Here is a 21,004-nt window from a genome sequence, read left to right on the forward strand (position 1 = left end):
AGACGGTTTGTCCCAGGAACGCCGTTTCTGAGATACCACGAAGAATTAGAGGTCAAGTAAATGCCAACTGTATCTTGATAGATAAAAAGAAAGGTGTCGTCTAGATGTCATGATCCGGATCATACAGTCGGTGCCCCGGGGTTCGGCTGCTTCAGGGAATTGAATAGGTACTCGGGGGGGAGCCGACGCATCGATGTTGGTCGATCCGTTCCAGGCGCTTGAGGGGCTGCCATATAGCCCTGGCGGCGACGCTGGATCTTATTGAAAATAACACCAGCGATGACAATCAGGAAAACACAGCCAAGCGCACAGCAGAAGGCTACCAAAACGACGATTCCGTTTGACCGATGTGAGCCTATTGCAAATGTTAGCACCCATCACTAGTATGATATACAACGATACTCACTTTTTCTAGCATACGGATTGCTGTTTTCGTAAAACATGCGCGACATGCGGCCAGGTTGGCCATCAGTTGTAGAGGTGAGAATAAATGGAGTCAACGCGGTGCCATTGAACAGAGCAGCCGACGCGGTACCAAAGTCTGGAACGGCAATTTCACCGGTAACCAAAAGAGCCAGGTCCTTGTTGAGTAAATCAGTGTGGTAATGGTCGTTGGCTAGAGGAAGAACCTCAAGTCCACGGATCACGGTTCCATCGCCAAATATTTTTTGAGGCGCTTGGAAGGCGGAACCGTCGTAATTGACGACAAAATTAGACCCATCTTCCGATTGTCCGGCAAGCCAAAACGTTGAGATGTCCGCGCTCGCCGGGCTAAAGGCCGTCACGTTGCCTGGAATGGCCGATTTTGAAGCTCCTTCAAAAGCACTCCATTTTTCTTCTTTGGCGGAATAGGTTGCGACTGCAGTCTCAGTACCTGCAACGGTCAGGCTACCGACAGCGATTAAAGTATTTTTGCTGACCCACTCAAGGGCCAGGATGTTCCCATAAAGCTCAGCTCCTGGTCTATTCCATTGTTGTGCCTCGGTGTCGAAGTAACAGACACCGGGACACGGGAGAGATCCAGCGGCCGAGAACTGCCCACCGACATACATCTCTTCCGAGTCAGGACGAGCAGCAAACGCACTCACAGAAACATTGTCGCCATAAAGATTGGGAGGCTGGTATTGTGCGATGGTCCCATTCTCGAGGTCATATAGGACCAACCCATTTAATGGAGTACCACTGACGTTTCCAGTAACCATTCCGCCAGCGTACAGGATGTCACTTGAAACGGCGAAAGACAAGAAGGTCGAGTTACTATCAATTCCATCCCCTAGGCCAGTGATAGAGCCCTTGCTACCATCCAAGATGGCTAGGTTACGTACTGTAGAGCCATTGGTCGTCGCGTTGAAGTGGCCTCCGAGGATGGTCAGGTTGCGATCAGAGCTCGTGTCATATATTCCAGTAATGATTTCACCCATTGACTGCGCGCTGGTCAATAAGGGATCAAGCCGAAGTTCATCATCTTCAAGTAGCGATACGGCTCCACCAGCAGCCATTCCTCCTGAGATGAGAGTTCCACCAAGAATCGTTGTGCCGTTAAACTTGGCAAATGCCGAGAGTTGACCTGAAAATTGTGTCTGGGTAACATTGAGGTTATGAAGCCAGTTGTTGCGCGATGGAACCCATGCAGCGAAGCCAGAGACCGTTACTGCGGGATGTTCGTCAAAGGCAAGCAATTGGTCAAATTCACCACTGACAGCAACAATTGTCTCGTTGACGTCAGTAGAGATGTTCAGTGGAAGCGCGAGGACTCGTTTGACAGGCCCGTTGACTCCTCCTCCAAGAGCGGACCAGGATTTGGAGTCGAAAGAGTATGAGGCAATATAATTGAGTTTGTCGTTTGCATCGTCAGACGTCCCAGTAAAGTTTCCGCCAACATACAACTTGTCATCAAGCACCGACATTGTAGTGACCTCCGAGTTCAACCCTCCTTCAGGCATTGCGGTAGCATTGGCGTCTCGTTCGAGCGAGAAAACGTTGTTGATATCAGATTTCGAAAAGTTCCCGGCGGCGTACAATACACCTGCATGGCTCACTAGGCTGTTGATTGAAGCGCTCGAATCTAGCTGTTTGCCCGCACTATTGATCGAAGAGTCTATCAAATTTGTGCTTGGCTTATTCGAAGCTGGGTCATATTCGAATAAGCCATTCAATTCATCGTCACTTGTCTCACTTGTCTCACTAGTCCCATTTGAACTTTCAGGTGAATGGAGCTCAAACTTGACCCGTGAGGCTACCACCGTGATATCTCCTTGGCCGGGAATAGGAGTCAATGTCACTCGTGGGCGGAATGATTCATCACTAGTGTCAACATGGCCAGTGTAGATAGTATCGTACTTTTCATAGTTGTTAGTCTGGTACAGGTGGGCCTCAACAGGCTCGTCAGATTCAGCATCCACGGTGGCCGTAACATTGACAATTCCCCGAGAACCACAAGACCCATCCTGCGTACAACCAGGCGTATAAACGAGGATAGAGTATTTTCCAGAACGTTGGACATTCGGCTCAAAAACGATCGATGTACCGGCTGCGTCTGAGTCGGATACGTGTGCCGTGAGGTAGTCAGAAGGGCTATCGTCAGCTTCCGTCACAGTCCACGATCCCGATTGTATAGCTTTAGACGAATCACTATCATCTGTACAGAGGGGTTCGTTGAAGTCATTGATGGCGTAGGTGTAGACATCTCGCGTGAAGATTTCGATGCCATTCAAACCCGCACCAGCGCCATAATAGTCGCGAACTTCGAACATGAACCCAGACATACCAACAGGGTTAACAAAATGAAACTCACGATACTCCTCCTTCGAGTCATCCGATAGTGAGCAGTATTGGTCGCAACTGACTTTGTCGCCGGTATCTGGGTCGGTATAGGTCATGTTCATAATTCCGTTGTCGGGTAGCCTTCTGAACAAGAAGGACTTTGTGCCTCTTCCTTCAAAGTGTGTGTTATACACACGCAACTTGGTGGGATTGAAGTTGTAGCGCATATCCGCGCGCCAGTAACCCAGGGCATTGTCCGCCAATAACCATGTTTCACCCGCACCCCCGTCACCGCCAGTCTGGCAAATGATGTTCTGAGGGTCGGTGAAGCCGCTTCTGGTGGAAGTCGTACTGGATGAGATTGTTGCATTCGAAAGGTTTATAACTTGTTCAATTTTCTTAGAGGTCGAGTTGCCGATACCATCAAAAGAACCGCCGAACACAATATTACCATCGTCGTTTTTAACAATCGAGCTGACCGGTCCGTTGAGCCCACCAAATGATAGGTGTTTCCAGCCTTCACCCACAGTCCAAGCCGCCGCATTTGATATATTACCTTGCTTAAACTCGCCGCCAACGTAGACAGTATTGGTGTCCTGGTCGCAGAGTAGGGCCGACACTGAGCCCGAAAGGCCTGGCATGGCCGTCACCTTGTTTGAGTTGGGATCATAGAACGCAACTCCCCGAACCTTGTCATCACCAAGACTCGTGAAGTTGCCACCGATATAGATCCCAGCATGGTTTTCATCCTGTTTGGTGAAGGCGCACATTGCGTTGATATCGGCGTCGGTGGTTGACAGGCTAGTAAGGATTCCGTTCGGAAGAGGGGCGAGGATAGATTGGGAGTCATCGTCACCGGAGGGTATTTTTGATTGTTCTTCGTACGAGTAGAATGTTAATGCATCAAAGTCTCCTGCAAGAGCAACCTGGCCGAGGCGTGAGAGATCCAGGTCAGGTTTAGCGATAGGATGGAACGTCAGCGCAGAAGCACAAGACAATTGGCCCAAGAGCCAAAGTCGAGTAATTGTCGACGAGCCAGCCGTCGCAGGCCCAAACAGTGAGGGGAACCTCATTGTTCAGGATCGCGACGACAACTCGGAGTGTCACAATCCTTTTATAAAGGGGTTTCGAGCGAAAATAAAATCTCCCACGGCATTCAGATAGGCATGAGGCGGTATTAAAAGGCTAAGTCCAGCCGGGCGAATTCGCAATCGAGTCGTGGGTGAGAGTTGATGTATCGTAGGGGAGAACACGAGAAAAAGGAGTGACGGAGTAAAGAATGTGGAAAAAGAAAAACCAGTAAAAACGCGAGAAAAGAGAGTGTGAGAACAAAAAGACGGTAAAGTCTCGACGTAAGAATTAAGAATGGCCAGGAAAAGAACGAATGACTGGAGGGAGTTGGATGGGCCAAACGAGTGACATGGCAAGGGCCTTGTTTGTTGGAAGCCTGAGCCTGCTCTCTGTCTGTCTCTCTCAGGAACGCGGGACGGGAGAACCTGAGCAGGTTCCCTGGGACGGCCGGCGGCACGGAAGAACTTGACTCCGCCCGATCCAGCCACTGCCAATCACACTCTCTCTTGCTCTCTCTCACTGGTCTGGTCCGGCCTTTGCGCGTCACAGTGGAGTTGGCATGATGTTCCACACTGAGACTTGGATTCTCCGGCTGTATCTATATGTAGATACGTACTTATTTTTATGCATACTTGCCCTCATGAGTCGTGAACTCTCCGATTCACACAACAGCGGTTGCATCGCTCAGGGTAACCCAAGGGATGGCAGGCTGGTTGGCCACCCAGTGCGGACAGAGATGTCGTGAAACGCTTGGGATTGCGTGAAATATGAAGGGTCATGCCCAAAATTCGTGCCCCTCGAATAGGCTGGCCAGTCCGGTTGCCTATTTTTGGAATTGAACTTGCACATTCCACCTCACGAGCTCCGCGGTGGAGATAGAATGGTTATTTCATCAATATTTCATCAATGCTTATGCAGCATGCACTGTATAATACGCAGCCTTCGCCACGCTGTTTACATTCGCAGATCCTCGACTCCTCGCTTCCTAACCTCGCAACTCCCCAGAGCAGCCAGATATGCCGGCTCCTTACACCGTACGGTGTCCATTGTGCGGACTGCGGCAGAAGTTTAAACATACGGCTGTTTCAAATATGCAGACCACGCCAATCAGCGAACGCTCAGCCCCGATTCTCGATGCAATCTCGGCGGACACTCCACCTGCTATCGATATGGATATCGCTCTCGTCGGTAACTAATATCGGGTTTCCCGAAGAACCATGGAGGCGACATCGCGTGGGAGATCACGATCGTAGGATCGCTAACCCAGTGCTGCTTCTAGGTCGGCAAGGTCAATGAGGTCAGCGCAGAACTTATTCCACCGACCGTATAGGTAGTAAGTGTCTACAAAAATGGCCCCCGCTGTGAGGAGGATTGCCATCCTCATGATGATCAACTGACTCCCAGCCCGGCCACCGAAACAGACCCAACCAAGTCTGCTCCCCAGCTTCCTACATGATATCCTTGAATTTTCACGGTAACTCAAAGCCATTCAAGCCGTTGGGCCACGTCCACGGTGATAAAGATAAGCCGTCCCGGTCGAGGATGTCTGGCAACTATTCGTAAGAAGCCATCCACAAGTCTCCTCTGGGCCATCAACAGACTGGACTTGTGGCGAAAGTATACTCCGTATAAGCGCAAGAATTTGCGGTCACCCTACGCCCGAGGGGTGGGCCGATTTGTATAGGAACAAACTTCCAACCAGAAGACTAGTTCCAAGATGGAAATATGCTTCCACAACTTTGTTACAGGTGATCGACCTTTCGGCTTATTGCCAACCAGCAGCTTTCTTAATACCAGGGTAAACCGGCCCCCAAAAACTCGGGCATTGCTTTTGCATAGCCTCGCTCCCGGAAACCAACGACGGTCGTTGACAGTTTTGGCTGTTGGCACACGCAAAATTCAGTGCGTTGCTCCAAACTCCAGTTTCAAAACTTCCAATGAGCGACAGCCTCAGTGTGTCAGCAGTAAGCATCGAGCATGCCTCGTTACCTATCATATCAAGATTTATAGCAAAGAAAGAGGCGGTGCGAAGCTTTTCGTGGAGCCAAACTGTCCATCTTTCCTTAGCGTCCAAGCCCCGATTCAATTAATTAAGGGGACACTAGTACGTAGTTGGACTCAGCTTGCGGGCCTGTTAATCTAACCTTGCAGATCATTGCCATTGTTAGGCAATTCTTCAGAGGTTGCTCGTGCTCTTGTGTGCGGTCCCTGTACTGTGATGGGACCTCCGATGGTAGGGGGGCTATCTATGAGTGCATATAAGCAGGCCTGGTCGCAAAAGACCTGCCGACTACTGCCACCTGTATGATAAAGCCGGCCACTTTTCAGCTTTGTTTACAGGCTAGTCTTTAATCGAGCTTCTTCAATATGGTTGTCGTCCTTTCAGCATTTGCATTGCTGCTGCAAGCTGCAGATGTCGTCGCCCGGCCATCAGTTCCCGGCAATGGCCTTGGGGGAAAGCGAGGGGTTCGAGCTCCAGTGCACCGCTATGTTCCTAGCAACAATCTAGTCTCTAGGGATACTGGGGCAGTTCAGCACATTTGGAATGGCGGCGGCTGGATCCTGCCTGTGCTAATTGGTGGCCAACAAGTCTTCTTGAATGTTGACACTGGCTCCTCTGACCTGTGAGTGCCCATTTGTATCTTGACTACAGGAAATCAGTAGTGCTAACTCTAGGGTTGAAAGATGGACAGCAAGTACTCTGATGCCCAAGGATCAGCAGATTACTGTTACCAGGGGTTCGGTTTATAATCCTAACATCAGCTCAACGTCGCAAGAGGTCAACGGGTACACCTATGGCCTAGCCTACGCAGATGGATCCGGAGCCTCCGGGCCAGTGTACAGAGACACAGTCAACATTGGCGGTGCCATCGTACCCAACTTTCCTCTTGGAGTCTGTGATGATCTGCGATACGGTGATGGCAGCGACGGTACTCGCGACACCGCCGGACCTGTTGGCCTGGGCTTCGGCAAGCTGAACTCGATTCGACCTAACCCGCAGTGCACCTTCATGGAATGTCTAGAACCGTATGTTCCAGAGCCAGTCTTTGGTACGGCATTTAAACTCAACAATACCGGCTTCATCAACTTCGGGTATTCCGACTCAGAGGCGTTTACCGGTCCTGTCACCGAAGTCCCCGCGGCTAACACCAGCTCTGGTAATGAAGGCCAATGGATGGCCCTGGGTGTCAAATTTGGGTCCGGTGGCAACCTCTTCGATGCCGAACCTCTCGATATGGACTTTGACTCAGGCACCGCCTCCCTGTCCGTCTCGTCAGATATAGCCGCCGCCTATTGGGCCCTTGTTGAGGGTGCTGACGACTCCTCGGGTTCCTGGGAATACCCTTGCGGTACCGAACTACCTGACCTCGACTTTGTTTTCTCCAATGTTACCCATGGCCCGTCTACGGTGACGATTCCCGGCCAGAATCTCAAGAACGGCGATGATGCTACAGGCATGTGCGGTACTTGGATGAATGTCGTTGACGGCCGTGGCAATGCCGGGGTTCCATTTTATGTTAGCAAATATATCGTCTGGAACCAGGCCAAGCCCAGTATGTCCTTTGCTGATCAAGTCAATTGAGCTTTGGCAAAACCATACCTTGTCCTGCTTGTCCCATTTGCATATAGTCAAGCGTGAATGTATATAGAGCTTGTTATCATTACCAACTCTTAGTCAGAGTGCCCCTCTAAGCACAACACTTCGAATGATATTTAAGCGGAATAATATTGTTAGACTCCTATTGTATAAACTTCAAAATGCCGAGACGCGATTTATCGCGAAGGGCGACTTCGAATCAATGGTGGATCTGCTCGAAGCTGTGTCAAGCCTGAGGCAAATGCACTAATCCGCTTTTGTCGGGAAGTGGCCAACGCGACCGCAACGCGACTCAAGCCGAGCATGGATGCAGATTCATCCAATTTAAGCTCAGCTTCATAACCTCGACTGAACCCGAACACCGCTACTTTAAGACGTTTACCATTACAATCTTTCTTGTCGCTCTATCTCAAACTACTCTCTCCCCCAGCTTTTTATTTGCGACATCAGCATTCATTCCTCGAGAGCTCCTCCAAGATGTGCGCTCCTTAAATCAAATTCGTTAGTTTACCCCAATACTGACTGCGGTACTAGGGAGAGCTTTGACAACATCTACCTCGATCTCTCTAAGCAGTCCGGCAAGTGTAAGCTTGCAGAGACAGGCTTAGGATGGCGTCCCGCTGGAGGCGGCGATACTTTTACACTCGATAGCAGCAACATCGGAGCCGCCCAATGGAGCAAAGCAGCCAAAGGGTTTGAGTTGAAAATCTTGTCGCGCTCGTCCGGTGTTATTCAACTCGACGGCTTTGACCAAGAAGTAAGTGCTTCGTTATTTTCTGTGCGGACAGTGGACTTACCCTGTGTTTGCAAAACTTTCAGGACCTCGAGCGATTGAGCAAAGCATTCAAGATTTGGTACGGGATCAACGTGGAAACCAGAGAGCACGCCCTCCGAGGATGGAACTGGGGCAAGGCAGAATTCACAAAGGCCGAGCTAGCCTTCAATGTCCAGAACCGACCTGCATTCGAAGTCCCCTACTCCGAAATCTCGAACACGAACCTTGCGGGTAAAAACGAAGTCGCCGTTGAACTTTCCCTTTCTACCGATGGAAATGATGAGAGCTCGAAACCAGCCGGGAGCACAAAGAACCGCGGTCGGAAGGCAGCGGCTGGCCGGGATGAGCTGGTCGAGATGCGTTTCTACATTCCTGGAACGGCGGTTAAGACAGAGAACGGTATCAAGGAGGAGAACCCGGAGGAGAAGGAGAATGGGGAAGAGGGTGGAGAGGAAGGTGGAGAGGAACAGAATGCTGCGAATTTGTTCTACGAGCTACTCATGGAAAAGGCGGAGATTGGAGATGTGGCAGGAGATACCTTTGCTACCTTCTTGGATGTTCTACATCTCACACCCAGGTATGCATTATGCGGCAGCGCCTTCTTCTACTTGATGTTAATGAATTCTACAGAGGTCGGTTCGATATCGACATGTACGAGTCTTCATTCCGGTTGCGCGGGAAGACATACGACTACAAGATTCAATATTCTTCCATTAAAAAGTTCTTCCTGCTTCCCAAGAACGACGATACGCACACCCTCATTGTTCTCGGCCTCGAACCCCCGCTCCGTCAGGGTCAGACCCGTTATCCTTTCCTAGTCATGCAGTTGAAGTTGGACGAAGAGATCAGCCTCGAGCTTAACATGACAGAGTTCGTTTTTCCCAGTCATTTTTTACACACTGCTTTTTACTAACGGCCGATAGTGAACTTCTTGACACTCGCTACAAGGACAAGCTAGAGTCCCGCTACGAAGAGCCTATCCATCAAGTAATCACCAAGATTTTCCGTGGGTTATCAGGCAAGAAGGTTATCATGCCATCGAAAGATTTTGTCAGGTTAGTTCCCACCCACAAACTCGACGTAGAACGTACTAACAATTTTTAAGCCACCATGGCCACAGCGGAGTCAAATGCTCTATCAAGGCCAATGAAGGTCTCTTATACTTCCTCGATAAGAGTCTTATTTTCGTTCCCAAACCTGCCACCTACATTCAGATTGAGAACGTCGCAGTCGTCACCATGTCTCGTGTTGGCGGTGCTATCTCGGCTAGTCGAACATTCGATATCACTGTCAGCTTGAAGTCTGGCATGGGAGAACACCAGTTCAGCAACATTAACCGGTATGCATTTCCAAACTAACGTCTTATGACGCGCCCCCCATGCTAACAACCATCTTCTCTAGCGAGGAACAACAACCGCTCGAAGAATTCTTCAAGGCAAAGAACATTCGCATCAAGAACGAGATGTCGGACGACGTAAGAATAACCTCTCCAATGTACCCGACGAAGAAGCAGAACTAACGCATCCACAACAGACAAATGCCCTCATTGCAGCAGCCTTAGACAACGACGACATGATGTCAAGCGACGACGAAGCTGGCGCACGCATCGACCGCGGCTCCGCCGACGAAGATGAAGAGTCCGTCGATGAGGACTTTCAGACAGACTCGGACTCAGATGTTGCCGAGGAGTTCGACTCTGCGCACGAGAGTAGCGGCAGTGATGCTGAGATGGACGATGCCTCAGATGGCGGCGGTGGCGATGACGATGGCGACGTAAATATGTCGGACGGTGAACGGCCGAAGAAGAAGTCCAAGGTTGGGAAATAGGTCCCTATGCAATCTACTGGAGTTCTCCAGTGCGGTGCGGTGCAGTGCAGCTGGATTGTACTCTATGCCTTTAGTTCGGATTTTAATAAAATTGGCGTCGCGGTGCAGCTTTACTTTTGATCACGCGCAAGCTCTTAATAATATGGCCAAGGTCCAGAGCACTTCACTATCCCTCCTTGACCACTTCTGTAGTTGAATTTCAGATTAACTTTAAAGGTCTTTCTGGCGCTTTCGTCGGACTACCCCGTACATGGATCGGCTCAATGCCCGAGCTGCAGAGATCAACAACCCACCACAAATCCAAGACATGTCATATTCTGTCCGAATCATTGCATGAACCATTAGTTTGAATTCCGCTAACGACAAGCCCTGAGACTATTGGATATCGCCTGCATAGAGCATGCATGTTTTGAGAACAATGGGGACTAAAGTAAAGTAGACCGTAGATACTGGCTGCTTAGAAGTCCTCGCCCCATGTTCTATCTGTCGAACCGGTTTCGAGAACAAATGCCCTTTAAAGAAGCACCGGTATGTTGGGGTTCTGGTCAATCATTTTAGTGAGCAATAGGTACAGGTAGTCATGACTTTTGAGAGTTCAATGATCCAATGATATTCAATATCTAACCATGTTCTTTCAGTGTGAGATGGGGATGTTTGATCTCACACCACGCAGGCAGCCTTACACGTCGACATTTGAGAAAAGTTGCGGTGAACGCAATATTCAACACTGAACTGGAAGAGGCCAGGAATTATATCACAATCGACTACAATGGGGATAAGTGCGTAGGACAACATCTTCTAGTGTTGGACGCCAACGTCTAGGATAACATTATTACCCGGAACAGAGACGGGCGAGTGCCTGCTTCGCAAATAAGGCCTAGTACAGGGTACATGCGTACCTGTAACATTCGCTAGCCTTCCATTTACCTTCTCATGGCAAAAATCTCGATACTGGCTGGCGCTCCTGTTGACGTGGCGTGGTCTGGTAGTAAGCGGGGAAGGTATGAAGAGGCTAGCTCAGGAACTGAGACACCACAAGACCAGGTTAATAAACAACCTGAACTCGGTCTTGGTGTCCAGCCACCACTTGGAAATTCTTGTAAGCTCAATTTGTGAATCTTCTCACCGAGCAGAGATTCAAAATGCGATCAACGGGTGTATTCAAGGTTTTGCTGGTGTGACAATACCGAGAGACGTTAGGGTGGAGATGATTGGCTGTGGAGCCTGCCCTGTATTTTAACCCCTGATGATGACCGCCCAGATACCAAGATACGGACCAGGATACGCCCACATCTTAGCGATCTTCATGAGGTCTTGGGGAAACGGTTCGCGATGCTTCAATTTCAGGTTGGCCAGGTTTACCTAATTGTCTTTCCAAGCCGGGGCCTCGCATACCACATGTATCTGTGAGTCTCGGCCTAAACAAACATACTACTTCAGTACGAAAGACTACAGGTATGGCTGGTTGAGTAGCACATAACGGATTTGCAGGTTTGTGCTAGTTCTGCATGGGAAGTGCCAATTAAAAAGGAAAATACCAACCATGGGAGCTGTCATGCAATTGGATGGCCCGGACGGGAATCGGCCAGGTTGACGGTGTTGGCAGTTCTGCGTGGTCCTGTTCGTCTCAATCCTTGGGTCGGATGCTTCCCAGTTGTTTAGGAGGCCGGATCGCGAACCGGGCATGGAAAAGAGCAAAATACCACGCGTGTGCCAAATACCTTCAAGTAGAACTCAATAAGGAATGGCACAGCAGAACGAGCAGTGTAGAAGAGACATGTCGTCTTCGTTCTGCGGCGGGAGACAGTCGTTCCTACCGAAGATTTAGGCTGGGAGCCCCTTTCTTTGGCTAGCTGGCTCCTCCGACAACTGCTTCATCCACCCCATCAACTCTCCGCAGGTCCAGTCCCTCGACCCTTCCCCCTGTTCTTCATTGTTCTCTTCTCTCTTTCAGCGTCCTTTTTTTTCTCCCGTAATTTCTATTTCGAAGGAATCTTTTTCTTCTTCTGATATCCATTTGAGCGGACCCTCGCCCTCGTGGATTTCAGTCCCTTTCCTCGGATCTCCTTTTTCTAGTCAACGACATCAAAGGTAAGATGGCTTCATTTTTTTCTTGACCCTCTCCCTCCGTACCACAGAACACCTGTGGAAGCTGCGGTTTCATCCGACTTGCTGGACGCTATTACTTTGGGCCGCTCCCCTTGATCCTCGCTGCAAGGACTCTGTTTGCTAACGCATAAGGTGCAACCTGTTCAGGGGGACTTTCTCTCCAGCGCTCGCTACCTCACGCATCCACGCTCGCTTCCATATCACCTCATTTTCCTTCCACAATGGGTAAGCTCAGCGCGTGCTGTTTTTCTTCTTATCAATCTACGCCCGTCTGCCCATTCTTTGGTTCTTGGATCCTCCTCTGTTACTCGGAACACCCCTCCCGTTACGCTTCAAAACCATGTCCCCATCTCGACGACAGAGTGCGCATGGTCGCTCCCAGATAGATGCTCTGAACATCCCCATCGAAGAGGAACCTTCGCGGCCAAAGAGTTTCTCGCACTTGACGCGCACTACACAATTGTCATCCGAAGATGATTCTAAAACCCCTACAACTGCTGACTCCATCTTCTCCCGTATAGCATCACCACCTCCCAGCAGTGACAGCCCGGCTCCCGCTTCCCCGCCCAGCAGTAAGCCCGGATCGCCTTTTGTTGAGCGCAGCAACCCAATGGGCTCCGGAAATGCCCAGACCGTGACCTCCAAGGACCCAAAGGCCGTTGCTCAGGCTGCCACTGACATGAAGAACGTGGTCCGCCGGAAGCTGACTGGCTACGTCGGTTTCGCCAATCTGCCCAACCAGTGGCACCGCAAGAGTGTTCGCAAGGGATTCAACTTCAATGTAATGGTTGTTGGTGAGTTGTATATCGAAGGGGTAGATCCGTGAATCAAATCAACTGACTGGATTGCTAGGTGAATCTGGACTTGGAAAGTCTACTCTCGTCAACACTCTGTTCAACACCTCCCTCTACCCCCCAAAGGAGCGCACCGGCCCTAGCCACGACATCATTCCCAAAACTGTCGCTATCCAGTCCATCAGCGCTGATATCGAGGAGAACGGCGTTCGTCTTCGCCTGACTGTTGTTGACACCCCCGGATTCGGTGACTTCGTCAACAACGACGATTCGTGGCGTTCAATTGTGGAGAACGTTGAGCAGAGGTACGATGCCTACCTCGAGGCCGAGAACAAAGTCAACCGTACAAACATCATCGACAACCGTATCCACGCCTGTGTCTACTTCATCCAGCCCACTGGCCACTCTCTGAAGCCCCTCGACATTGAAGTTATGCGCCGATTGCACAACAAGGTCAACCTGATCCCAGTGATCGCCAAGGCCGATACTTTGACCGACGACGAAATCTCCATGTTCAAGAAGAGGGTATGAATTCACGCACGTCACTAATTTGGGGAACGTTCTTAATGCTAATATGTTTCCGTGTTTCTTTTTTTTAGATTCTTGCCGACATTGAGCACCACTCGATTCAGATCTTCGAGGGGCCTCGCTATGAACTTGACGACGAGGAGACCATTGCCGAGAACCAGGAAATCATGTCTAAGGTTCCGTTCGCAGTTGTCGGTGCCAACTCCGAGGTTTCAACTTCCGATGGCCGCAAGGTCCGTGGCCGTAGCTACCCTTGGGGTGTCATCGAGGTCGACAACGAGGAGCACTGCGATTTCGTCAAGCTGCGCCAGATGCTCATCCGCACCCACATGGAAGAGCTCAAGGAGCACACCAACAACCATCTGTACGAGAACTACCGCTCGGACAAGCTTACTCAGATGGGTGTTGCCCAAGACCCAAGCGTGTTCAAGGAGGTCAACCCTGCTGTGAAGCAAGAGGAAGAGCGTGCCCTGCACGAACAGAAGCTCGCCAAGATGGAGGCAGAAATGAAGATGGTCTTCCAACAGAAGGTGGCAGAAAAGGAAAGCAAACTGAAGCAAAGCGAAGACGAATTATATGCTCGACATCGCGAGATGAAAGAGCAACTGGATCGCCAACGTGGCGAGTTAGAAGAAAAGAAATCCCGCCTCGAAAGTGGAAGGCCGCTCGAAGAGAAGGGGAAGAGAAAGGGATTCTCTCTTCGTTAATCAGACGCTTCATAGTAAGCCCTGACAACACTCTCCAAAAAGCCATGCAAGAGCCACCAATAGTATGTATGGTCGTCGGAGGCTCACTGGTGGTTCTACGTTTGATTCTCCACGACTTGTCGATTGATCGAGCGCTCTCTACAATGTCCCGCCCTCTCTTTTTCGTGTTTTTCATCGTTCTCGACGCTCCCTCTTATCCGACTCTCTTATCTGCTTCCAGTAATGACTGAATCTAATTGAGTGGACCGAAGGGGGGGAACGGGTTGCCTCGTTGCCTTTGCCTTGGGCTTATACAGGAGATGTGCCAGGATACAAGGGCAACTTTCAGACTCTCAATCGATCTGTTTTGCATGCTCGAGTGATCTGGTCCTGGATTTGCAAGATGATGCACGGGGTGGCGGCCTGCAATCCGCCTCAGGTTGGGAATTTACTGCCTCATGTCCACAATTCACTTCTTGTTATGTACTTTTGCCTACGTTATACCTCGTTCCCGCCTGCTTCCTATTACCCTTCTGCGGTCCAGTGCTGCTACAGTTCTATATTTCGTTGCACCTTTGTCTCTTCTACACATTTTAGTGAGATCACCCACCCTCGACCATCTTTCTGGACGCTTTCCTTAAACCTCTTGTGAAGTTTGTTCTGTTAGTTGCAATTTGAAGTTTTAAAAAAGCACGATCGGTGTACCATGTAGCGACCGTCAAAACCACAAGAAAAATAAGGAGGTACTCTCGACAGGTACCAGATTTTAAGAGTGTAGTACTATGGTAAATAACCATGAAATTAGATATAAAAAGCCGTAATAAGACGAGGTTGCATCATTGCAGGGTCGGCGACGTCACCGGTTCCGCTGGTATACCAAGATCCCGAGGGTCAGGTTCCCTCATGGGAGGAGCTTCCCCATCCGATCCCCGTCCGCCGGCACACACCAAAAGCACACTGACCCGAAACTAACTACCGCCTCCCCGCCCAGCCTCCCTCACAGGTACAACCTTTCCTCCAAGACGGAAACCTCGTTTACTCAATTCTTATCACCTGTCTATCCTTTCTCAGAGTTGGCTATCCGCCCTCTCCTCGTCTTCGTCCTTGTCGGGCAGCTTCCTCTTCCCCTCCCTCGTGCTCCAATCCTCCGCTGAGACCACCCGTTCACCTTCCACGTCAACTAGTCCAGATCGCCCATTTCAGCGAATTCGACTCTCATGGCTCCTCCGTCAAATCTGCCTTTGGTTGAAAGGCTGAAGGCTCTGGCCCAGACATTGCAGTATGTTTTTTTTGGTTCCTGCATCGTGCGCTCCGTGACTGACCAGGTGTCATCCTACAGATTTGCTTGGTTCATTGGGTAGGTTTCTCGATTCCCTTGGTCTCTACATGGCTCCGGTCTCTGTTTTTTCAAACTGCTACGCCGAATTCCGAATATTTTGGCCTCGAATCTTGTGCCTTTTCTCTCTTTTGAAGTGACACCGTGTTTGGCGGTGACCATTCGGTGGCCTGTTGAGCATCCGGAAGAGCAGCGCTGACTGACCGACTTTAGGCATGTGACATTGCTAGGCTCTGTCTTCCGATACCTACTCTCCTATGTCACCTTTAACTACTACTCTGGTGCGGCGCAGGTGTCTTATCGCCTAGCGTTTGTATCTGCTGCCGCTACGTATGGAATTGTCGTGTACAAAGGTCATATCGCACGCGGTCGCCTCCAAGGGAGCCTTCCCAACGTTGTACTAAAACTTGCGGGCGATGAAAATGTCCAATACCTGGGTGAGTAGCCGCCCAACAAGAACTCGTTGTTCCGGCGGCTAACAATCCCAATTCCAGGAATGGCCTTGGTGTGGCTTTACTCCCGCCAAATTCCTCTTGCTCTGTTGCCATTCAGCGTTTACTCAGTTTTCCACGTTGCGACTTACACGCGGGCCCATTTAATTCCTACCCTCCAGCCTCCCAGTGCGGCAGCTGGATCTCCCGGCGGCCGATCCGCTGTGAAGCAATCGCCTTTGGCAGAGACCATTGGACGGTTCGTTAAACAATACTATGATGCCAGCATGGATCTTGTCGCTGGATTGGAAATTGCCCTTCTGTTCCGCTTGGCGGTGGCCATCCTCACCTTCTCTAAGGGCAGCATCCTCCTCTTTATCATCTACCTCACCTTCTTCCGAGCCCGCTATAGCCAAAGCTCCTTCGTTCAACAGGCCGTCCGTCACTTCACTGCAAGAGTCGATGCCTCTGTGTCTCACCAAAGCACTCCTCCGGCGATGCGTCAGGGTTGGGAAGGTTTCAAGGACGCCGTTCGCCAGGCATACCAGGCTACAGACGTTAGCCGCTTCACTTCCGGAGCAGGTGCCAAGAAGCCCCAATAGAGGACAACAACTATAACTGGAAACGATTCGCCGGTATGTCGGGGCAAATTCAGGGAATCAGCAACTGAATGGCGTTCCCATAGCACCATGCTACCTGCTGTCGCCGAATCCAACCGGACTTAGTGACAATGACCGTGACTGACGAACTTGACGAATCCCATGAACCATCTATCCCGACGTCTGTTGAGTCGATGGTATTGTAACGAGGAAGACAGTTATTATGAGCTGTATGATCAGCAAAGAGGTTGTGAGAGTGTGTAGTTTGGGGGGTCAACTTATGACGAACATGAGTGTCTTTTTTTTTTGATCCAAGTTGGAGTCGACAAATGCTGTGAGAGGTATTGTCCTCTGGTGTTTTCGTTTACCACCTCCTTGCTCTGTTTATCCTATTTTCTATCTCAAATGCGAAAAAAAAAAGTGAGGAATTTCCTTGAGTGTTTGGTTTTGAAACAAGTAGAGTCTTAATGGCCCATTCATTTGCCATAAACTAAGCATATCCCTTTCAACGGTACATTGGGGTAGACTAAATATTGCTTAACAACGTCATGCCTTCGGGAGGTTCAAAACGCCGAGATAGGTGTGTGTGCCTGAGGCCTCTCTTAGGCTCGGGCGGCGGAGAAAACGGGAGTCCGACCAAAATTTTGGGGCCTTTCTCACCTCCCAGGATCACCGTTTTTTCTCGACGAGAGAGGCTGCGATGCTGATTTGCTTTCTGAAATACTCTCGCTGACGCTGGCATATATGTTTGGACCTCTTTAATCTGCATATTTCTTTTTGCCGAACCCCCATTACTCTCTCCGGCCTTGTTCGCTTTTACCCTCGCCTGGGGTGGCGCCGTTCAGTTAGCCCGACACCGCCGCATCACAACTAACCGTGGTCTCGCCCGCACCACGATTCGTTGGGTTGCGGTGTTCTTGCAATGAGCTTGACCTCGCGCGTATTCAGCCTGTTTACGCCGACAGACGCATCCGCTGATTCTACCACTCCGGCGGTTCAGTCGGCCAATTCCAGCCATGTCACTCATACTGCGCCGATGAGGTCAGGGATTGACACGAATGTACACAATGGACCGACGGACCTTGATGAGGAGGAGCCACGTCCTCCCTATGTTCATGTGTGTTTCTCCTTCTATCCCCCGGGCGCGCTTTATCATTACATCTCAGAAGAGACCTAGTGCGCCGGATTATCAAAAATGGGCTGACCCAAGACTCCCTCAAGGCAATGTTCGCTGGAGGTATAGGTGGTACCTGCGGCGATATGCTCATGCATTCACTGGATACAGTCAAGACACGGCAACAAGGTGATCCTCATTTTCCTCCAAGATATACCTCAATGACCTCGTCATATGCAACAATATACCGACAAGAAGGGATTTTACGTGGGTTATATGGTGGAGTTACGCCTGCATTATTCGGGTCTTTTCCGGGTACATTAATTTTCTTCGGTTGTTATGAGTTCACGAAACGGAGGATGCTGGACGCGGGGATTAATGCCAATGTAGCGTATTTGTCTGGTGGTAAGAAGCTGTCGTGAAGTTCGTCCATACATGCGTGGTGCTGATAAGATGATTACACAGGATTCCTGGCCGATCTTGCTGCTTCCATCGTTTACGTCCCTAGTGAAGTCTTGAAAACTCGATTGCAGCTCCAGGGCCGTTATAACAACCCATATTTCAAGTCCGGATACAATTACCGCTCTACTGGAGATGCGCTGCGCACGGTTATCCGTCAAGAAGGTTTCTCGGCCCTTTTTTACGGCTACAAGGCGACCATCTTCCGCGATCTTCCCTTTTCCGCTTTACAATTCGCATTCTACGAACAAGAACGGCGGGTAGCGAAGGAGTGGGTGGGATCTCGAGACATCGGATTGGGGCTAGAAGTTTTCACTGCTGTCACGGCGGGTGGAATGGCCGGCGTCCTCACGTGCCCTATGGATGTGGTGAAAACGCGAGTCCAAACCCAGCAGAACCCGGAGCCTACAGCGGCCCCAGCTGCACCGAAACCCCCAATGGAGCAGAAACCAACGTCGGGTGTGCGGACACAGACGCGACCGATATCAACCTCAGCACCTGTGGCATCGCCGGTGCCAGCCGGGACTATGCGATTGGACACCTCGTCGTTCTTTACGGGTCTGAAGATGATTTACAAGACGGAGGGCGTCGCAGGATGGTTCCGAGGCGTCGGTCCACGAGGAGTGTGGACCAGCATCCAGAGCGGGACGATGCTGGTCATGTACCAATACCTGCTCAAACAGTTTGAAGCCTTTGAGAACATGGAGGACTCCAACCCTCTTTGAATGTGCTTCACGTTCCTTCCATTCACTGTTCAATGCCACGGCCGACCGACAGATTGAGGGCAGGAGAAAGCAGTACTTTTCGATTGTAGATATACCGCATTGGATCTGGATGGCTAGGTTGGTGGGGCGTTTTGTGGGATTTTTCGATTCTTCCTTGACTTGCACGCCCGATTGTTGACGGCATGGCATGATGGCCCTCTCCCTCTTATGTACACGTGTATATACACTTTTCTTTGCTTGCTTTGCTGGGGGGTTACGATTGATATAGACTAGAACATAGGTAATTGTACAATAGAATAGACCAGTACGGGCTCTTTATGATTCACCCATCGAACAACGTAATTGTTTGCTAATTGCTTGTGATAATGAAAATGATCTGTGCATTGCAGCGGATGTATATCATTCCCTAACGGGAAAAAGAGGGGGGCGAAATGTAAACAAAAGCGGGACGGCTGTGATTGGCTACGCGCAGCAGCGTCGATTGAAGTCGTGACCCGGGCTCTGGATCGGTTCTCCCTTCCTCTGCCCCGGCCTGTTATTTGTTATTATTATTGTGCCTATGATCCATACCGTCTCCCAACCTTAGATTACTTCTTATTTGTTTCCCCATCACCTCCCGCGCGTGGATCAATTCTATCTAAACTTCCACACTCCCCCTTGCTCTACTCCCGTTATCGCATGGTCCGCGCGTATCGTCATGTCTTCTGGATTGCCATACTTGCAAAAGCTGCGCAAGGCGCAGCTAATTGAATTCGCTGAAATTGTCGCTCTTCAAGAGTAAGTCGCGCCTTTGTTCGCAAGAATATCGCATTTCGCGCGTGCTAATTGCGATGTCTCGAATCCAGCTATGAAGACGACACCAAGCCTGACCTTGCCGCCAAGCTGGACGACCACCTCCAAGCTAACAACTCCATCTTTGGAAAGGACAAGCGACTAGCAGATTACTACAAGCGCACGTCGCAATCGCCCTCGTCTCCCGTGAAGAGGACCGCCAGCAAGGCTAGCAAGAGCGAGACCACGCCTATCAAGGCTGAAGCCTCGAGTACAAGCTCAGCTGCCCCCAAGTCTGCCCGTCGGCGACAGACCAAGGCAAGAGAGGAAGCAGGGCCTTCGTATGTCGCGTCTTTTTTTTTGTTCCGCGCCGTTCCGATAGCTAACGCGATCATTGCAGCGATGTTCCCGCCAATGCGCCCTCGCAACCACTTATAGATGTAGCTGTTCGGGACGTGTCTGCTGTGACCCCCGCACGCCCTCTTCTCGATGCAGCCGAACAAACTCCAGCTGTGGGCTCGGAATCTCAGCGTCATCGACTGCCCCCGTCGCCTGCCGTGGTCACTGAGGCTATTGAGCGGCAAACGACTGCATGGCGCCAGAGCATCGGCGAGGCTTGGGAGGGTTCCGGTGTTCAGGAACACTCAAACTCGCTGCGCACAACTCTCAGCAGCGTCAAGGCTGTTGAGGTGATTGTCACGATTCTTGAGGGGTTCAGCCTTATCAGGGAGGTTCTGCCGCTGCGCTATCTTGCTACGATCCCTTCGAATGAAGCTATTCATTCCCCAGCGGTTCCGGTCAAGGTCCCTGATCTCTTCGTGTTGGTTGACAGCGCGTTCTGGGCGCCGGTCTCGCTGTGGATCCTTACAAGTGTGCTCCTGCCTTTGACCGTTGCTTATTTCTTCAACATTAGCTTGCAAGTCACGCAGTCGGGTAGTTCTGGTGTCCAGACCCGCCGCCGCAGCAGCACTGCAAGCAGTGCGCAGGCAACTTTTGATCCTCTTAGCTTCAACATCGCCAAGGCAATTGTCGCGTATATTGTCTACGCGCACGGATTTACCTTCTGGAATATCTATGGCAGGGACGCGATTACAACAGTCAACGCGTCCATCCCATTCCAATATGCAGGGATACTGACTGGTACTGCGATCGGCACCGTCGGTACTCTGTATGAGGCTATTCTGAGGAAGTGATCGACTTCCTTGCGAGTAAAGCTATTTTGAGGAAGCAATGGACTTGCTAGCTCATAAACGGTGTATATCAGTGGTAGGACCCGTGACATGGATATGGAATGTATGAAGATCCGAAAGACAGTTTGTTTTTGTTTTTGTTTTTTTTTTGTTTTTTTGGTAGATGAGCTCGCGAGCTTGGGCGATTTTTTGTTGTTTTTTGTTTTGTATGTCTGCCGTTTTGTTTCC

The 21,004-nt window shown here is 50.4% G+C and overlaps 7 protein-coding genes across 7 annotated transcripts; 6 read left to right on the forward strand and 1 right to left on the reverse strand.

The window, feature by feature from the left end:
- Positions 1-119: 119 nt before the first annotated feature.
- ASPVEDRAFT_141266 (putative cellular morphogenesis protein (Rax2)) lies at positions 120-3,836 on the reverse strand (the record flags this gene model as incomplete). The annotated part of the gene is made up of 2 exons (XM_040807732.1): positions 120-355; positions 398-3,836. 2 exons carry the CDS (start codon positions 3,834-3,836, stop codon positions 120-122), a joined length of 3,675 nt encoding a protein of 1,224 aa, XP_040672811.1.
- A 2,365-nt stretch (positions 3,837-6,201) lies between these two features.
- On the forward strand, positions 6,202-7,417 carry ASPVEDRAFT_141101 (uncharacterized protein; the record flags this gene model as incomplete). Its single annotated transcript, XM_040807719.1, has 2 exons — positions 6,202-6,458; positions 6,520-7,417. 2 exons carry the CDS (start codon positions 6,202-6,204, stop codon positions 7,415-7,417), a joined length of 1,155 nt encoding a protein of 384 aa, XP_040672812.1.
- A 327-nt stretch (positions 7,418-7,744) lies between these two features.
- Positions 7,745-10,206, forward strand: ASPVEDRAFT_46429 (FACT complex subunit POB3). Its single transcript, XM_040813547.1, has 8 exons — positions 7,745-7,911; positions 7,967-8,189; positions 8,252-8,784; positions 8,838-9,077; positions 9,131-9,262; positions 9,313-9,546; positions 9,609-9,681; positions 9,741-10,206. Coding segments are annotated over exons 1-8 (1,731 nt in total). The 5' UTR covers positions 7,745-7,909; the 3' UTR covers positions 10,035-10,206.
- Positions 10,207-12,483: 2,277 nt separating this feature from the next.
- On the forward strand, positions 12,484-14,172 carry aspB (septin AspB; the record flags this gene model as incomplete). Its single annotated transcript, XM_040807772.1, has 3 exons — positions 12,484-12,937; positions 12,996-13,462; positions 13,537-14,172. The coding sequence occupies 3 exons, from the start codon at positions 12,484-12,486 to the stop codon at positions 14,170-14,172; spliced, it is 1,557 nt and encodes a 518-aa protein (XP_040672814.1).
- Positions 14,173-14,946: 774 nt separating this feature from the next.
- On the forward strand, positions 14,947-16,819 carry ASPVEDRAFT_354776 (uncharacterized protein). The gene is made up of 5 exons (XM_040811001.1): positions 14,947-15,430; positions 15,491-15,508; positions 15,701-15,924; positions 15,982-16,572; positions 16,626-16,819. The coding sequence occupies exons 1-4, from the start codon at positions 15,369-15,371 to the stop codon at positions 16,518-16,520; spliced, it is 843 nt and encodes a 280-aa protein (XP_040672815.1). The 5' UTR covers positions 14,947-15,368; the 3' UTR covers positions 16,521-16,572; positions 16,626-16,819.
- A 361-nt stretch (positions 16,820-17,180) lies between these two features.
- ASPVEDRAFT_46437 (putative mitochondrial carrier protein) lies at positions 17,181-19,127 on the forward strand. Its single transcript, XM_040813548.1, has 3 exons — positions 17,181-17,634; positions 17,739-18,036; positions 18,097-19,127. The coding sequence occupies exons 1-3, from the start codon at positions 17,440-17,442 to the stop codon at positions 18,813-18,815; spliced, it is 1,212 nt and encodes a 403-aa protein (XP_040672816.1). The 5' UTR covers positions 17,181-17,439; the 3' UTR covers positions 18,816-19,127.
- A 222-nt stretch (positions 19,128-19,349) lies between these two features.
- On the forward strand, positions 19,350-20,974 carry ASPVEDRAFT_46438 (uncharacterized protein). The gene is made up of 3 exons (XM_040813549.1): positions 19,350-19,592; positions 19,661-19,927; positions 19,987-20,974. Exons 1-3 carry the CDS (start codon positions 19,513-19,515, stop codon positions 20,777-20,779), a joined length of 1,140 nt encoding a protein of 379 aa, XP_040672817.1. The 5' UTR covers positions 19,350-19,512; the 3' UTR covers positions 20,780-20,974.
- The last annotated feature ends 30 nt before the right edge of the window (positions 20,975-21,004 follow it).

This window comes from Aspergillus versicolor, assembly GCF_001890125.1.
Source record: "Aspergillus versicolor CBS 583.65 unplaced genomic scaffold ASPVEscaffold_12, whole genome shotgun sequence".
NCBI lineage: Eukaryota > Fungi > Ascomycota > Eurotiomycetes > Eurotiales > Aspergillaceae > Aspergillus > Aspergillus versicolor.

What these genes read in the sequence shown, in the direction of transcription:
- ASPVEDRAFT_46429 (XM_040813547.1), top strand. An exon ending in TCGACGGCTTTGACCAAGAA is followed by an intron (nt 8,190 to 8,251) that starts GTAAGTGCTTCG and finishes CAAAACTTTCAG; the next exon opens with GACCTCGAGCGATTGAGCAA. An exon ending in CCATCGAAAGATTTTGTCAG is followed by an intron (nt 9,263 to 9,312) that starts GTTAGTTCCCAC and finishes ACAATTTTTAAG; the next exon opens with CCACCATGGCCACAGCGGAG.
- ASPVEDRAFT_354776 (XM_040811001.1), top strand. Translation starts at nt 15,369, where the DNA reads ATGGCTCCTCCGTCAAATCTGCCTTTGGTTGAAAGGCTGAAGGCTCTG. An exon ending in TGAAAATGTCCAATACCTGG is followed by an intron (nt 15,925 to 15,981) that starts GTGAGTAGCCGC and finishes TCCCAATTCCAG; the next exon opens with GAATGGCCTTGGTGTGGCTT.
- ASPVEDRAFT_46437 (XM_040813548.1), top strand. Translation starts at nt 17,440, where the DNA reads ATGAGCTTGACCTCGCGCGTATTCAGCCTGTTTACGCCGACAGACGCA. An exon ending in CACGTCCTCCCTATGTTCAT is followed by an intron (nt 17,635 to 17,738) that starts GTGTGTTTCTCC and finishes GACTCCCTCAAG; the next exon opens with GCAATGTTCGCTGGAGGTAT. An exon ending in TGTAGCGTATTTGTCTGGTG is followed by an intron (nt 18,037 to 18,096) that starts GTAAGAAGCTGT and finishes ATGATTACACAG; the next exon opens with GATTCCTGGCCGATCTTGCT.
- ASPVEDRAFT_46438 (XM_040813549.1), top strand. Translation starts at nt 19,513, where the DNA reads ATGTCTTCTGGATTGCCATACTTGCAAAAGCTGCGCAAGGCGCAGCTA. An exon ending in GAAATTGTCGCTCTTCAAGA is followed by an intron (nt 19,593 to 19,660) that starts GTAAGTCGCGCC and finishes TCTCGAATCCAG; the next exon opens with CTATGAAGACGACACCAAGC. An exon ending in AGAGAGGAAGCAGGGCCTTC is followed by an intron (nt 19,928 to 19,986) that starts GTATGTCGCGTC and finishes CGATCATTGCAG; the next exon opens with CGATGTTCCCGCCAATGCGC.